The following is an 18,198-nucleotide window of genomic DNA, read 5'->3' on the forward strand; positions in this document are numbered from 1 at the left end:
ATCATTTCATTATTTCAACACATTTTTAAGTGCCTGCTCCATATACAATAATACACTGGGCATTGAGGACGACTGAGAAAACCAACAAACTGACTGTAACCCGAGGCGTTTTTCAACCCACGAAGTCAAAATTACAACGTAAACTAGAGGACCAGACAGGGCAGGATCAGTGTGTAGTGAAGAGATGGGGGCACATTTTAAAAAAGACAAAACCTGGACAGGATCTTGCACTTTGAGAAGGATCTGGAGAGAGAGGTTTTCATGGCTACAGTAATGAGAACCTGACTGAGCTGGGAAAGGGGGTGTAAGGGAATAGAGGACCTTGAATACCAAGAGGCAAAACCATGTGGAGTGTTCACAGGGGCTTATTATGGGACAACCTCTGTTTTGAGAACTTTATCTGGCAAAATTGTCTTGACGACTAGAGACAGTCCCTCAAAGTACTCATCCCAGGACTTGGTATTTGCTGATTGATCGCTGGATGCCAGTCCTCTCAGTCATCACTCCTGTTGCTGGTGTCACTGCAATGGTCATTACCTGCCACGGCCCTAATAAACTGCATCACAGTCCCATTATATACCACTGCCCCCACTTCTTCTGAAGAGTAAGCTAAGAGATGGTTCTCAAGGGTTCTCAGAGTGCATAGCTAATCAGTAAAGGCATTCAGGGCTGTCATTCATAAGTTTCTTAAAGAGGCGGAAATTTCAGAGAATTTACGTGATTCTGTGAATCTGCTCCTTCCAGCAGCTAAAGATTGAAAGCTCTTCTGGTAAGTGTGGTAACTATGCATCATGAGGGTAAAAAACATTTGATATGAGGGAATGGGGCATGAGTCAAGGAATACTAATATTGAATACTAGCACACTGCCCATCTACAGACAAAGGCTGTCATGTACACTACAGTGTTGCAGTTTTCCCACAAACAATACCCATTGTTTGGGTGAGGAAACAGAGTAAAGAGGAAGTAAATGGCTTGCCTGAGACCACAAATTAGTGGACAAAAGGGAGTAAAATCTGTAGCCCTCAAACCACAGCTCCAACAGAATGAAACAAACATACACCCGAGTGTTCATTTTTCTGAATAGAACCCTTTAGTACGGAGAATGCCTACAGGCCTTTGGAATACACCTGAAGAATCACTCTTTGGTCCTGGTGAAGAAGATGAGTGTGACCAAACACTCCTGACCCACAGGAAGCTGGCCACTCACTATCTTACAAGACCTGAGCTGCACTAGCTTCTGAAGACCCCTAACACACCATGCTCAGTAGAAGGAAATTTCTGTGACACCTGGGAAAATGCAATCCTTTTAAACCAACTGTGGACAACTAGCATAATGACCGACATGCTTCAACATTCTTTCCTCTGCATTGTCAACAAGCATGATTTATTCATTTTCCTGGGTATGTTTTCCAGATACAGAGCATTCCAGATTTTATATTTTAAATGATCAGAAATTGTGGCTTTACTGATGTGAATTTTCAGAAGTACTTATTTGAAAACATAATGAGTTTGCTACATTAATTCTCTAGATAGCTTCCAGTTCATCTCAAAATTGAGTTGCTGTGTCTTTTTGGATTATTTACTATTGAAACTATGATTCTTTACTAAGGGGCAATAGCTTATTAATTTTTTAATGGAAGGAAAGGAAATTTGGTTCTTGTTTCATCGGACTCTGAAATTGAATATACTCACTATATTCACATTCACTATGTGAATCCACAGATTCATTCAGATGTCAGGTCCCTCCAGTTCCCCAGAATTACTCTCCCATATTCAAAGAGAAAAAGCCTATAGAAAGAACAGAGGAGCAGATGTGTCCCTGAGTTCCACGACTGTCACAGCCTCAGCGACCATGCTGGCAGTGATGTGTGGCCAGAATGGTGGACATGCATCGCCTTGCAAGGGGGGCAGGCTGTCAGACAGGGCGGTGGGAGAATGCAGAACAGTGATTTCACTGCTACAGCAGGTGCCAGGACCTGCTCATCCTCTGTAGGCATGGTCCTGACACCCAGCATCAATGTTCTAGTGTACTCAGCTGTGCACACAGCGTGAGTGTTTATCACGCCTGAAAACAGTAGAACAACTGTAAATTTCATGTGATTGACATGCTGTTTCTCAGACTACAACTATCCGGATATTTAGAAGTACACAGATATCTTAGATGATTTTTTCCAACTTTATACAGAAAACTGAAGTAGCTAAGGGTACCACAGGATGCTGGCAGAGAGAAGACAAGATTAACTTCCACTCTGTACTCTTATCAGTAGGAAATGCCGCCCCCCACCAACCCCGGTGGAAAGCAACATGGTAAGCAGAGAGAGTTTGTAGTCTTGTGAAGTTAAGTGAGTAAAAAGCAGCTCAGAAGAGTGTTCCCATTGTGAAAGAGGGTCTCTAAATACTCGGAACTCTAGCTGTTTTTAATATGAAGCCTCCCTTCCCCACCTTCAGACCAGTCTTTTGGGACCTCTCAATTTATCACATATTCATCACATGCCTTCTGTTTTTCTCATCTTTCATCTTTGCTGGACCAGGGAAGGGTCAATTTTTACACACACACACACACACACACCTTTTACAATATTATCCCCACTCCTAAAATCTCCTCTCTTACATAAACTCTCCTTATCTCAGAAATAAATCAGTATCCCCTCCAAAGAAAGAAACAAAGAAAGACTGGCTGATTTTCTGTGGAGGAATAAATCTTTTGTTAATACACTTTTGAGCCTGCATTACTTGCATTACTGAAACCACATAAGCCAAACTTTAGAAAAAAGACTATCCTGCAGCCACACAATTTTAGGTTTTTGCACTGAGGACAGGCTGAGCCCCCTGGGGCAATGACAATTGAGTGCATCCAGAAGTTAATCTGGAGTGAAAAAATGCCAGCTATGCAGCTCACAGAAAGATACTGCTACTCAAGAGATACAGGTGAGTGATCAATGGAGAGGGGCAATCATCTCCCAGCCAGAAATAAGTCCCTCCTAAAACTAAGTTGAAGACAGGCACCAGGAAAAATTGTAAAGTCTCATAAGGTCAACAGAATTAAGAAGTGATTTTGAAGACTACGATTGTGCCTAGAGTCTGTTAAAAGTTGGAGTTCTATGTCTGATGACTTTTTTTCCTTTCTTTTCCTTTTTTTTTTGGGGGGGGGTGGTATACAGCTGATTCTTTTCTGATCTCTGAAACACAAGGATTTGGATTTCAGCTGCAATCTCACGTTCCACAGGGAAGAAAAGAGTTCCACTTTGTAAATTCATATCATCACTTGCAATGAAATCAAGTCTCTCTTTTAAGAGCTTGTAAAATGACAAAATTACCTGGAGAAATGCAAGATAGGCACTTTTGGAAAATAATTTCTGGAGGCATCTTCACTATGCTTACTTTTGAGGAAATGTTCAACAGGATAAATGAGAACATATTTTTCAATCAAAGCCTGAGATAAGACAGATGTCAGAGATGGAGTAGCACAAGGTTAATTATACCAGTATGCCTCTGCCTTTCCTTCAGTGCCTTGCTAGGAGTAGTCTGGTATTATCCAAGGTAGGCTACAGTAACACTTGAGAGAATGTGGAATATATGTGTACATACAATTGCCATGATTGCAATGAGAACTTCGAGAAGGAAAAGATACTCTTTTTCATGGATGGAAAAGAGACTCATCAGACACTCTGATTGGATCAACTCACTTCTTCCTTAATTCTGTGATAGCCACAGTTTCCTAGAACTGACACAAGTTCAACCATGCGGCCCAAACCAACTCAGGGGTGTCCTGAGTCTGTATATGCCATGTGACCTAAGATGGTCTCTGCAGAGTGGGATTTCTGTCAGTGGCTTGGAGAAGCACTCTGTTCCCTAATTGATAAGCAAGAAAATGGTTTTTTTGCAAGCTTGAATGGGTTGGCTGCCTTTGGAGAAGAAATCTGAGTTCTGGAAATGGAAGCATTTCCAGAGGATTTTTGTGGTTCTGGTTTTGTTTTTGTTTCATTTTGTTTGTTTTTTTCCCCATGTCTCTTCTAAAGCTGCCCGTTAGGAAATTTCAACACTGCCCAGGCTGAACTATAAGAAAGCCAAAGTCTTCTACTCCCAGGGCAAGGGTAGCAAAAGGCTGACTCCCTAGAGGTCTTTATTGTGGTAGTGGTGAATTAATGAAAACTAATGAGAAAAGCAAAAGGCAAAACTTAAGACCAACAACCAAGTAATTTTGATTCCTGTTATTTTTGTCCTAGTAATTTTTTCCTTGTTTATGCTTATATTTAACTTTAAAAGAAGTATGCCTTTACAAGAGTAATGCTTCTCTTCAAATTAAACAAAAGAGAACATATATACATAATTTTCATGAAAATTGAAGCTTGAGGAGAGTGTTTTCTTAAGGAGAACAGAAATAGGATAGGCCGTGATTAGGGCTGAATTATGTCCCCTCAGATACATGCGTTCAAATTCGAACACCCCAGTACCTCAGAATGTGACTGAATTTTAAGATAGAGACTTCAAAGAGACAAAGTGAGGTAAAATCAAGGTAAAATGGGGTCATACGAGTGGGCTTTAATACAATTTGACTGGTGCCTATATCAAAGTAGGAGATTAAGACACAGACATACATGGAAAGAAGACCACGTGAGGTCACAGAGAAAAGAGCCATCTATAAGCCAAGGAGAGAGGTCTCAGAAGAAACCAACCCTGCCAACACCTTGATCTCGGACTTCTAGTCTCCCTGTGAGAAAATAATTTCTGTTGTTTAAACCACAAAGTCTGTGGACCTTTGTGACAGCAGCCTTAGCACACCAAGATAGGGCTGAGCAAAGGTTTCCCTGAGAAAGAAGGTCCCCCTGCCACAAGCAGCCTGTCTCTGCTGATGCCTGCCTTCCCACCAGACTTGCTCAGCCGGTCCCACCATCACGTAACCCAATTCCTTGCAACAAATCTCTTCACAGGTACATCTCCTACTGGTTCTACTGTTCTGAATGAATCCTGAATAATACAAAGAGTGAGAAAAGTGAGGATAGAAGAGCTGAGAAGGCTCTGGAAAATATGACCAATTAAGAAACACAAGAAGAGTAGGCTGTGCTGTGGACAAGAGAATCCCAAGGATATGCCAGGAAGTGAAGGACAGGGTGCTATCAGAAAAAGCAAGGGGCATAAGACTGGTCGAACATATCAAATCTCCACAGAAATCAAGGGACAGTCAGCCAAAATGAGAAGCTGAAACATGATGCTCTAGCTTTGGTAAAGGAGCGTCAGGGAGGGAATCCATGCACACAGGACTGAGGAACATGTGAAAGACAAGAAAATGAAGAAGGATTATCCCTCTAAGAAGTTTACCTACAATACACAGGAGGATGAAAAGACATTAGGTAAAGGAACTCAGAAAAATGGAAGGGTCGTGGATATTGATTACCTGTAAGATGACAGATGCTTGAATATGTCCAGGAGCTTAAAGGACAAAAGCAGTGGAGAGATTACAGATAGCAGAGAAATGGGTTAGCTAACACAGCAGAAACCTCAGGAGAGCCCAAGGTGATGAGACTCAACCCTCAGGAGCAGGGATCTGCTATGGATACAAAGAAGGAAACATCCCACAGAGATGAGATGCTATGAGGGAGGGTGGCTGCCAATGCATGTATATAGGGAGAACATTCCCAGCAGCTAGACTCCAGTGCCACAGTGAACTACTGGGTTAAGATCACCCCATGACCATGATGAAATATGGTTAGGGAGGGCTTAGGAATTAGTACCGATTAAATTAGTTTGGCGTTTTTTTGCTTTGTTTTCTTTTGTCTTGTTTTGGGTTTTTTTTTTTTTTTTTTTTTTTTTTTTTTGTTCACTTGTTTTGTTTTGGTTTGGTTTTTGTTTTCTAGTGACGAATAGGAAAAGGTATTGTTTCTTTCTGGAAATAGGAGAGAGACACAGAAACACTAGGCAGACTTGGGTTCAACTATTCTTGAAGGTGGCGACTTTGCCTTCAAGTATATCTTTACAAAGATAAAATTGATTTTATTCAGCGGCACTCAATTCGCTGGGAATAGGAACAGGAAGGTAAAGTACTAGCTCGATCCAGGGTCATGGTTCAGTGGAAGAAAAGAGCAGAAGGACAAGAAGGCAAGGCAGCTGAATGTATTGTCAAGAGAGGCTGCAGTGATGGTTTATAGTGTCCAGGCAAGGTAAGAGAAAAGGACAGTCTGGGAGAAAATGAATTCTTACTGCCCAGTAAGAAAATATCCACAGGTCTGCAGGAGTGGTATAGTGGGCAATGAATTGAACAGTGAGACAAAGCACAGGCTCTGGGGTCAGCCTGGCTCCACGATCAGCAAGGTGTGACCTTTGTCAGTTTATTTAATCTTTCTTTGCTTTCATTTCACCATCTGTTAAATGGGATAGTCATACACCTATGGTTGTGAAGAATAAATAAAATTATTCCCTTGAAGTAGGGAGCTTTACCCATTTGGCATATATTTAGTGTCCTTCAAGTTTTAGTCATGTCTGCTAGGGGTGGAGACAGCTGTATGCATGGAAGTTGCAGGAGAATGGAAGTTTTAGATGTCACAGGTGAGACTGCCTAGCAGGATCCAGGATGTGGGTGTGGGTGTGGGTGGCCATCACAACATTCGCTGCAGGTGACCTACACAGGTAGAGGTGGAGAGAACACAGGCTTAGGATCCTAAGTGTCACACCCATTGGCAAATCCGAGGTATCCGTAGGAGCCAAATATAGAGATCCAGGGCTGAGGTAAGAACCTCCCATCCTGGGGCACCTGGGTGGCTCAGTGGGTTAAGCCTCTGCCTTCTGCTCAGGTCATGATCCCAGGGTCCTGGGATCAAGCCCCACATGGAGCTCTCTGCTCAGCAGGGAGTCTGCTTCCTCCTCTCTCTCTGTCTGCCTCGCTACATACTTGTGATTGCTGTCTGTCAAATAAATAAATAAAACCTTTAAAAAAAAAAAAAAGAACCTCCCATCCCAGGTCCACAAATGCCAAAGTCTAGTGAGAAGGGAGCATCTAGGTGCTTAATTTTACGGTTTTCACAATGAAAAGTTACTATGCCCTAATATTAGGCAGTTATGGCAATTGGTACCTATGAAATTATGAAAACCCTTGAAATTATAAATATATTCAGAGGGTACTGAGTAGCATTTCAGGCACTCAATATGGGAAATCAATGTATAAGACAGCTCTAAAAACAGTCAAAGCTTTTTCCACAACCCTAAATTACTCCCCAGGTTTGAGATGACCATCTCGGACCTGCACCTGCCCTGACATCCAAACATCTTTAGAATGATGTCCTAGACGGCTGAACCATGACTCTTTTCAATGTGTAGTATTTTAAAATAGTGTTCCTCTCAAAAGTGATCCTCCATCTTTTCAAGCAGTGTTGCTCAGCCCTCAAGATCGATTACAAATCCACATCAGTTCTGATGTGTCCACCATACCCACCTCTCTCAAGTCTTCAGTTCCTTCTTCTGAGCAAAATAAACCCAAGTTCAACAACTTCTCTTCTGAGGTTTTATTTTTCAAGTCTTTGACCATGTCTCAGTCTTAACCAACTCCAAATACTCCTTAATCCTCTTAGCTATAGCTGTAAGTAAACTAATGTTTCAGTACATTGGCATTCCAGGATGATAGCAGAACTCCTCACTTTTCATATTTCATCTCCAAGTAGGTAAGAGTGGGGTGGGAGGATGATTGTTACATGAACTCGCTAACTTCTTTGGTATTTTTAGCTGAATTTATCTCCTTTTAACAAATTTTAGTCTTGGGTATCTTTTGGATACACACACACACACACACACATATAATTATAGACTGCATATGTTATATAAATATGTAACTAATTAGTAAGTGTACCATATTATGATTTATAATGGTGATTATTCACTATATGTAATTATATGTAATTGTTATATATATTTATATTTCATTTCTATTTCTATTTCTTCATATTCATATTTGCTATTAAAGGTCCTAGTTAATCTATAATTCTGTTTTCATTCTGACACGTCTACTGTTCCCCATGGAGTTGTCTTTACACACATTTTAGGATTCTTCATTCCTTTTGATCATATTCTGTACGGTTATGTAAACAGTTGTTAAGCAACTAAGAAGCTCTTCTCAAACTCAAAACTTCAGGTGCTCATTCAAATAACAGTAAGATGTTTTGCTCATGCACTTAAATATAAGTAGGAACAATTTCTTTTTTTCTTAGCATCTTCTTATTTAACAATGTTTTATTACAAAACAACAGCTTCTGAACAAAGAATTTTTAAAATTTTTAATTGTAATTGAAAACACAGCTGTCTTTTCTTTTCTCTTGGTTGCTATAATCTTCTCTCTAAAGGTGAGCAACCCTGAAATTACTAATGATTTGGAAAAACAACGTGTTTTAAAATATTTTCTTCCTCTGTAGCCTTTAACTCATCATAGAGCAAATGCCCAAAAAATGCAATACACAGTTACGGAAACCAAGGCTAATAAGCCAGAAGCACTAACTGTAGGTGAAATGAGATTTAAAATATGTATTCACAGGCCTAAATGATGAGTTTTAGTTCCGGAGCGCAGATGAAGATAAAAGACCTGACATTTTCAAATCTAGATAGACAGTTTAATGGGCATTTTTTATTATGATGACTTCCCAAGACTCATGCTACTATAGATAGTGTTCTTAAGGGTCGTATAAAATATAGAGCTAAAGTTAGAATTTAAAAACAAGAACGTAGTTTTTATTCATCCCTTCAATGCCTCTGAAAAGAGTGACTTGTGTCCCTTATTTCACAAGGACTTCTCAAAGGAATGAAAGCCCCTCATTCACTCTCAACTCTCCCAGAAAGGGAAATACATATATATCAAAGGGCATCCAGAGCAAGGTTGGGATTTTTTTTTCCTTTTCTTGTTTTCTTTGTTGAAAGAGTCCGAAATAAGAATTGCTTCACTTACCAGAAAATTAGCAAATATAGGTGGATATTTGGGTATTTATAATTAGAAGCTGACTTCAATGTAATGCCACCAAAGAACAATAAAATAGAACCATCTGCTTCTCTAGATGGAAAATAAAAAGTAAAGCAATATTTGAAAACCTCCACTACCCACACTTTAAAGGGTAAATATTGGATATTGGATGGCTTATTTACCAAAAAATCACTGATATTCTAAATAAATAAGGAAATATTTCAGTACTAAAAGGGCTCATGCATGGATACCAACAACTCTAAATAGTATATTGACTTTTGCTCATAAACCATAATACCAATCTGATGAGTCACTTAAAATTCTGAATTATCTCCAATGCATTCGTGGGCCTGAATTTTACCTTAAGAATTATTTGCAAAGGACAGACCAAAGTGCTCCGAACTGGCGTGGGCAACCAGGCAAAAAAGCCAGTTAAAGGAACTAGCTTCCTTTCCAGAAGACACTGACCTTTCTCCACACCCTAGTACTTAGCCTGACCACAGTTTTCAGTAGGGGCCAGCGTTGGGGGTGGGTGAAGAGGAGGGTCGTTCAAATGCTCAAACAGCTCCTGGCTGTGCGATTCGCCCCGTGTGAATTTCGCAGTTCCCCACCCAAAACTCTTCCAGGAAATCCTTTACTTCAAGGAGGCCACCCTCTGAGAATCTCCGGGGTCCCCGCAAGAACTGCAACGAGTCTCCGCCACCAGGCTGGAGCCCCAACCTCCAGTCCTGGCAGCAGAGCCCGACCTTCCCTCCAGACCCCACCCACTGCGGCGCCCGGACCCCACACTCACCGGATGATCACGAACATGACCAGAGAGTTGCCCACCAAGCCCACGACGAACACCACCGAGTAGACCGCCGTGATGATGACTGGGATGGCGGGAGAGATGTGCGCGGACTCCAGCGGCGCGCCCTCCGAGCCCCCGCTGCTGTTGCGGTCGGCCTCGGCCCAGTCCGGCAGCCAGCTGCCGTTTGGGAGCAGGCAGGTGCTCGGGGAGCAGGTGGGGCTCGGCTCCCCGCGGAAGATCTGGACCGGGGACTCCATGGTCAGGCGACTGCAGCTGGAGGGCAAGCAGAGGAAGAACTGCGGGGTCACGAGAGCTAGCTGGACCCAGAGAGGCAAACTTTGCCCGCACGCGGGCCAGCGCGCGGAGGCCAGTAGCCCGCGAAGCCCGGGACCCCCTGATGCCCACTCCGGCGCCATGTCCCCCGGGGCGGGAGAAGGAAGGTGGACCTCTCGCTGCCGCTGGGTACTGGTGAGGCGGACAGCCAGCGCTCGCTCCTCTTCCCCAGCTCCAGAAATCCCCTCCAGCCCTTTCCTAGGCACGGTCCCCTGGCGGAATTGTCCCCAGACTGATGCTCTGAGCCCCCAGGAACAAAAAGCACTCGAGCTCAGAGCCCTGGCTCCCCAGGACTGCTCCTAGAAAGTCAAAAGCCCGAAGCTTACCTCGGGCTCCCGAAGACCCGCGCAGTGGTTCAGGGGACGTCCTGGCCCCTGCGGAACCTTGCGCTCCCGGAGCGGCTCAGCCCTCGGAGTCGCCGCGCAGCCGAAGCTCAGTGCTCCGACAGAGGTACCTTTTCTACCCAGCTCGGTCGCCGCGGCTCACGCGGCTCCCCACAACCTGCGGCGGCTCAGCCAGGCCTTTGCTGCTAGGACTCGGCGGGAGCACTGGCCGGGCGGGGGGAGAGCTCAGGGGAGCCCCGCCCCGGGCCGCGCCCCGCCCCGCCCCGTGCCGCCCACCCAAACCCAGCTTGGCCTGCAGAGGTTAACTGCCCAGCCTCGGGAAGCCCCCAGCTGAGGCTCAGTGAGCACCAACTACCTAGAGCCACAGAATCCTGTCTTGGACAGCCCAAAGACTGAGAGCTGCTGTTCCCTCTAGTTTTAGTAATAAGGAAGGATGTGCCTCAATGGGAGCATGCTTCTAGATTATCTATAATAAAGTCTAGAACTACTGCGGGCCTCATTCTCCAGGCAGGTCTTCTTTCAAGGGAGGAGAAAAAACATGCTTTTGTTTATTTGAATGACCCATCCAAATAAAGTAGCAAAATAGTCTAATTAGAATAAGACCAGGTCATAAGATATTAATGATTTAGTATACATAAATAGAATATTCCTGTACCTTCCATTCCTTCTAGTCTTCTCTGAGAGGACACACAGACTGCACCTCACAGATATTAACTGTATCTCGTGCTATTACCTGCAAATAAGTAAAACACTCTCCCTACTCAGGCCTCGATGTTGGCTGGGGAGTTGACAATGTCTCTTTCTTTCTTTATTCCCTGCAGTCATCAATTTTCTGTCCCTAGAGTGCCTTTATTTATGAAGCCCCCAAGAGCCTGAACTCCCATAGAGAAATTCAGTTATTGTCATTTCTGTGGTTAACTCCACCAGTCAAGGATTGCTCAGATTCTGCTGGGTGAAAGACGCCCTCCAACAAAGAGACCCAGGGAACAATGACAAAAATGAAGGAAGGCCAAGGTAAGTTGTTCAGGGGAGCAAGGACTCAACCACTGAAGTGAAGGTCCTGAAGGACAGTGGGGAGCTTCCCCTTCCCAAATTGGGTATGGGAGTCAGGAGGCTGACACAGTCATTCCATTCATCAGTCCACTGCAGAAGAGAGCTCCTACCTTATTCAAGATGCTGTGATCCCCAAAGAGGCATTTGACACCAGGGTCTTAACCTCAAGATGCACAGCTCTTCTTAGGAATTTGATTCAAAAAACAACAGCAAAGCTCTCCTTTGCCCAAAAGAATCCCTCCAACCCTGGGATCATAGGTGTTTTGAAAATTATTATCAAATCTTACATTGTTTTTTAGGTTTTGATTGCAGATTTTCATTAGAAGATGACAAAACATCAGAATGGTGGGATCTCCATGTGTCTGAGGGTACTTCTGTGTTAGGAAGATGGCAGATGAATCATCTCCAGATGTCTCGGGGCTCATTTCCTGCCCAAACTAACTACCACCAAACTAACCCAGGAAGACATTGTGTTTGAAAACTAAGCAGTATCCAAGTAAGAAAGTAAAAATAATATGTTTAAGTAAAATAGCTAGGAAAGACGGAATTATCCATCTCTCTTTCTGTCTACTACCTATTTATTTATTTATTATTTCATGCATTGAAAATACCTACAACTGTCTCTGTGCAACACACTTTTATTTTGTTTTGTTTTCATTTTGTTTTATTACTTTTCAGTATTCCAGAATTCATTGTTTATGCACCATACCCAGTGCTCCATGCAATGCATGCCCTCTATAATAGCCATCACCAGGCTCACCCAACCCCTCAACCCCCTCCCTTCTGAAAGAGTATTTACAATATCTATCTTGCTTTTGCATTCACCACATTGGTTAATTTTTGTTGTTGTACTTAGCACCCAGGTGGCTCATACAGCTGGTAACATTACTGAGCTGGGCTCAAACACGGGTGTTTCTGGCCCTTGCCATATGCTGATTGCACAGAATAGTTTCATGTAAGGGAGCAAATGCAGAACAACTCTTCCCCAAAAGACAAAATATATATAGAGAAAGGGTTATTTGGCAAAGATATAAAAGAGGAACAGGAAAGGTATTACTTGAAAAGATATAAGTAAACTTTCTTTTTTTAAGATTTATTTATTTGAGAGAGAGTGCATGAATGGGTGTGGGGGGCAGAAGAACAGAGACAGAGGGAGAGAGAGAAGCAGACTCCCCACTGAGCAGGGAACCCAATGTGGGGCTGGATCCCAGGACCCTGAAATCATGAACTGAGCCAAAGGCAAAGGCTTAACCGACTGAGCCACTAAGGCACCCTAACAGTTTTAAAGAGGTTAAAAAAAACTTTAAAGAAGTTTCCAAGTTTGTACAATTCCAATAACTTGAACTTTAGCCCTCCCATAGTGTGTGTGTATAGAGAGGTTTGCTAGGTACTCTATAATGAAAGCAGAATGCAGAACTCAGCCTGGTACTTCTAAACTATAAGATGATGTTCTCATTCTGATCACCAATAAGAAAACTCTACTAGTTGGGACAGCCTTTTGAAGGCAAAAAAACTACTAATTATGATAAAGGAAGTTTTGTTTCATTTGAATACTCCTTTTTTTTTTTTCTTTTCTTTACCAAACTAATGGCCAAAATAAAGCGAAGCCAAAATGGGCAGAGCATTAAGAAACCTTCAGTTGCCAGGGGAACCTGGCTTGTGTCTCTGAACACAGTGAGGAAGTCTGCTTATGTGCAGTCAGGTTGTCAGGAATATGAGATTTTATCACAATATTGGAGAAGAGCCTATAAAATAGAGAGGAAAAACAAACTGCTAAAATGCTGTATAGTATTATGCACTGATACAAAGCACATGTTATTAAACTTACCCGCACTTGATCGTTACCTGCCATTCTGCTCAGGGCTACCACTAAGCTTATAACTACAAGTAAAGTACTTTTAAAGCTGCAAAATGTGTTCCCAGTGATTCTTATTGCTTCATGCTACAAAGTAGCTTGGGGAGTGTGTCCTTTGGCATTTCTATTGTATAGACTATGGATGACTATGGATACCACCAGTAAACTATGATCAACTGGCTTTTTTGTGGCTCTAAAAACAGACATAAACCTGCAATAAGTATACAGCTGAAGGCAGCAATTACATTTGCTTAAGACCCAAGTGTGGCCAGTGCAGCCTCAGAGGAGCCAGAATGCAGCAGTGTCCTTCATGTTACTAATCAGATATTGCTGAATACAGGTGAGAAGGCAGGACTCGAGGGAGTAACAAAACAGGGCAGTTTTTCCCAAATTATCCAATCTAGTGTGAGAGACAGAACCTAAATCTTTAAAATTTTATGAATAATTAATTAATAACAAGTACAGTTAACTGGTGAGTCTTTTATAGGAAACATATTTAATAAAACAAGATAGTCAATGAAGAATTCAATTAGTTTGTGTGAAGTAAATAAAAGGCTCCCCTTCTTCAAGACTCTATCTTCAAATTGCCATAATAAAGATGTAAGTCCCCTTCGTGTCTTTGTCATGAAGACATCCTGTGAGCTATTGCAGGTATAGAGCCTGCACATGTTTGGGGGACTCCGAAAACCAGATGTCCTCACAACAAAAGCATCAGGGAAGTCCCTTAGAACAAAGTAGTGTTGAAGCTGCCACTTCAAGACTGCAGGTGAAGAGGAAGAAAGGAACATTCTAGGCAGGGTCATTCTAGCAAATGTGAAGAACCTGCATGGGCAGAAGTGAAACACATTTATGGAACTGAGGGGAGTCCAAGGTATCTCAGCCTGGTGACCGAGGGAAGTGTGGCACAAGATAAAGTGAGAGTAGAGGTCAAAATTACACTGATCCCTGGGGCAACTGGGCGGCTCAGTCAGTTGAGCACCTGACTCTTGAGTTCCACTCAGGTTGTGATCTTGAGGTCAGGATATTGAGTCCTGTGGGTTTCGTGCTCAGCCTGGAGTCCACTTGGAATTCTCTGTCCCTCTCCCTCTGCCCCTCCTGCTTGTGCTCAATCTCTCTCTCACTCTCTCTCCCTATCAATCTCTCTCTTATAGGTAAATAAATCTTTAAAAAAATAAAGATTGAGCTCTAACAAATATATGGTTGAAGGTTTGGATTTCAGTGTAAGACACAGGAAGGGACATGAAGAGTCTCAGGCAGGAGGATAGTATGCTCAGATGTGGGATTTTTGAAATATCACTTATCTTTAATTTGTATACTGTATTGGAAGAAAAAAAAAGCAGATGTGACGAGTCCCTTATTGAATCAACATCATGTACTGTTACCACTAAAAGGCATCTTAGTGTGACAGATACCAGCATATTATATAAATAAGGGATAAAATGAGGACTTTCCCGTGGTCAGGAGCTGAGTCTTAAACCTGAAGCTGCCAACCCTGAGCCACTTGATCCAACTGGATCCACAGATTTGAAAATTCAGTGCCAGTCTCATGTCAGGTGCTAGGTTGGGGAGTGACAGAAATGATGGCAACACAAGGCAATAAATGACAGTGTTCCCAGTGTTAGCAGCACTGATGGTATTGAGGTGAGAGCCAGGTGGAGGACGGAGGAATATGTAAGTGGAGAGTCCCAAGGACAGACTGAGGAGTAGCTTGCAAGGAGGCAGTGGTGGTTTGAGGAGGGCATATTTGAAGGAAAAACATATTAGAACTACTATAATAGTCTGGGTGAGAGATGATTCAACCCTAAAACAAGGTAATTGCTGCACAAGTAGGGTACATGGTAGTTTTGAGGAGCATTTAGGAAATTAGATTTGCAAAACCTGTAGTTTAAATGAATATAGAAGTTAGGGAGGATGAAGAGCCTGGAATTACTTTAGGCTCATGCTTGGGTGACCAAGTGGAGGACAGCACTATTAACTGAGATAAGAAATGTAGAAGAAGTCACAGCGAGCTGGGAGGAGAATGCAATGAGCCCAGGTTTTGCAAAGCGGTGTTTGAGATACCCATGAGGCAGTTGTTTGTGTATGTGGTGCAGGATCATCTAACTCTGGGGAGAGTCTGTGTTGGAGAGATGAAAGACAGTTAGAGCCAAGGACAGGAATAAGGGTGCCGGGGTGAGGATGGCAAGAAAGGCAAGCTGATGAGACAGTGCCGAAAAACCACACCGCAGGGATAGGGATCTCACAAAGAGGACTGATAATAGGCATAAATGAAGGAGGAGAAAGAAAAACAGAGTCAGGGAAATCTGGAGAAGAGAGAATTTCAAGGAGAGGTGATCAACAGTGTCCACATGACAGAGAATATAAAATAAGATACTTGACACAGCAAAGGTCACTGAGGGCCTGGCATTATCTATAATAAAAGTGTGCTTTCTATTTGAGCAATGGAACAAAAATGAAGAGACAATTAAATGTAATGAAATTCTGAAAAGCCACATTAGGGTTTTCTGTTGAAGGAACTCTCACTCTGGAGATGAGGACTATATCAGCTGGCTAGTAGAAAAGACACTTGCCTTCTGCCCTACCCAAGGCCATTCCTCACTTTGGTTCTCACTGTGGGTACAGAAAGGATCCCTACTGGGCCAGTCACCAGGTGAGGGAATAGAGCACACTATGGGGTGGGGTGACAAGGCCCCAGGCTGTCAGCCTATATGACGTTCAGGAGTCAAGGACCCAGCTCTGAGGCAGGAGAGGCAGGAGAAGACCAGGTTTCCTGTTTCCCCAGAACAATGCGGATAATTCTGTTTGCCACTACACATCCACTCTCTGTCCTCTTCATCCTGCCCTGTGCCTAGAAAGTACTGGTTGGGTCCAGATACAGAAGCATACTGGCAAGAGATCAGAAGGCAGGTGGAGAGTGAAGTCCCATTTTTATCCCATAGTTCTTGCACCAGGGTCCTGTGACAGCCTGCCACTGTGAAGGAACAACTCCTGCGTGGCAGCCCCCTCAACACTGCTACCCTCTCAGGGTTGCAAGAATTCTTCCTTCATGCCAAAAGGTGGAAGAACTCCCCTCTCTCCTGCTTCTCTCATGGAAGTACTCAATTCCTCCTTTCCTGATTTCCCTCAGCTCTTTCCACACCTTACAATCTTTTTATTAGGAAGGCACTTGTGATAAGCACTGGGTGATGTATGGAAGTGTTAAATCACTAAATTGCACACCTGAAACTAATGTAATACTGCATGTTAACTAACTGGAATTAAAACAAAAACTTAAAAAAATTCTCTCAGTTACCGAGTTTACAGTAACTCTCAGGACCCACATTCCCTGATTCACAAGGATCTTTGCTAATTATACTCACCGTGCTGCAAGAAGGAAGTTGGGAGAAGCGACTCATACGTTACCCTGGTCACACTTCACCTACAATCATAGAGAAGGAAGTTCTTGTGACTTTCTTTCAGTTCATTTTGAAACATTATACTTTTGTGTTTGATAATCTACCTTCCCTAACACCCTAATTAACTGAAAAGATACTGTATTATCCAGCCTTGACTTTCTTGGCTCACCTTGGAGTTATATTCGAATGGATGAAGCAATGCATTAGTGTCACAAAACAACATCAACACAAAGACTCCCAAGAAAAGATTTCTTCTCCCTTTTAATTATCAACACTGTGTGTGTTTCCACTGAGATTAAAACATACTCTTCACACACTGTAGGCCATGACCAGTACTTGGTGCTGACCAAGGGGTGTTTTCACTGGTTATTGTGGAGAGACATGGCCTACTGATCCAACCCTGCCAGGCCATGGGACCACACATGTTGAAGCCACATTGTACCTCAGCTCATTAGGCATGGTGTAAATTATCTGTAGGAATTAGAAAATTTCCATGTGACTGCCAGTAATATCATATCTCATATAATTTTATTTTTCTAAAACCTTTTGCAGAAACATGTTAGAATTTTAAGAGATTCTTTTCTCTTTATTTGGTGTATTTCTGTCAAACCAATAGCGTTGTGGATCCCTAGCACAGCTCCAATTAACGCCTTATATTAATTGTACGAGAATTGCTGTTTTGGGAATCATGCTCTCTTCCCAGTGTGTGTTTGCCCATCATTTGTCTTAGAAGACACATAGTGAGAAGGGAATCCTCCCAGGAGATGCTTTTCGTAGATATTCCTGACCCATCTCTTCATCTCTGATGAAGCCACCCCAGCTGGGTCTAGAGAAGAGGAGGGCGCCGCTCTACTTCCATCTTTACTGCCCCCTTCTACTTGAAAACAGCTGGATGCACTTCAGATCTTCAACTTCTGAGAGCTGAATCAGAAGAGCCACTTTAAAGCTATGAGCATATTATCTGTATTGCTCATAGTTCATACAACTGTCTTATGATTTCACTTCATGCATAAAAACATGAATATCAAGAGAGAGCAAGAAGGTCAGGAGTTTTTAATTCAGAAATAATCACAACTACTGATGCACAATGTTGCAAGCAAGGACATTTAGGGCAGGTTTATAAAAGCCTGTCAATTGAGGAATTGAGAGCTAGTTTGAAGGATAACTGATTATCAGGAACTGAGGGAATCTTTGACCCCAGAATAGCCCCTTTCTGTTTTCCCCTTGAATGGCTCAGGATAAGCTAAACAGATACCCCAGAATGTAGCCACAAACATAAATACAAACACTCCTCCCACCCTCCCATATGCCTTACTCAACCTCACCAAATTCACTGTGCTATATGCAAAGTGTGGAAAGTATTTGGACTTTGTAAGTATTGATAATGATATTACCACAAATATTTCCCAATACAGTATCTGGCATCTACAAAACATATATTGAATGAATGAATGAAGAGTAATGGTGGGTTATATATTACATTCACAATAAA

General features: G+C 42.6%; 1 protein-coding gene across 1 annotated transcript in view; it reads right to left on the bottom strand.

The window, feature by feature from the left end:
• Window positions 1-10,614, bottom strand: part of OPRK1 (opioid receptor kappa 1) — a 30,880-nt gene extending 20,266 nt beyond the window's left edge. Inside the window, exons 1-2 of the mRNA XM_059394576.1 lie at window positions 10,386-10,614; window positions 9,730-9,999 (exon numbers count right to left, since the gene is read on the bottom strand). Coding sequence (XP_059250559.1) covers window positions 9,730-9,983 — 254 coding nt within the window. The 5' untranslated portion in view covers window positions 9,984-9,999; window positions 10,386-10,614. The remainder of the gene's footprint in view (window positions 1-9,729; window positions 10,000-10,385) is intronic.
• Window positions 10,615-18,198: the final 7,584 nt, after the last annotated feature.

This window comes from Mustela nigripes, chromosome 3 (genome assembly GCF_022355385.1).
Source record: "Mustela nigripes isolate SB6536 chromosome 3, MUSNIG.SB6536, whole genome shotgun sequence".
NCBI lineage: Eukaryota > Metazoa > Chordata > Mammalia > Carnivora > Mustelidae > Mustela > Mustela nigripes.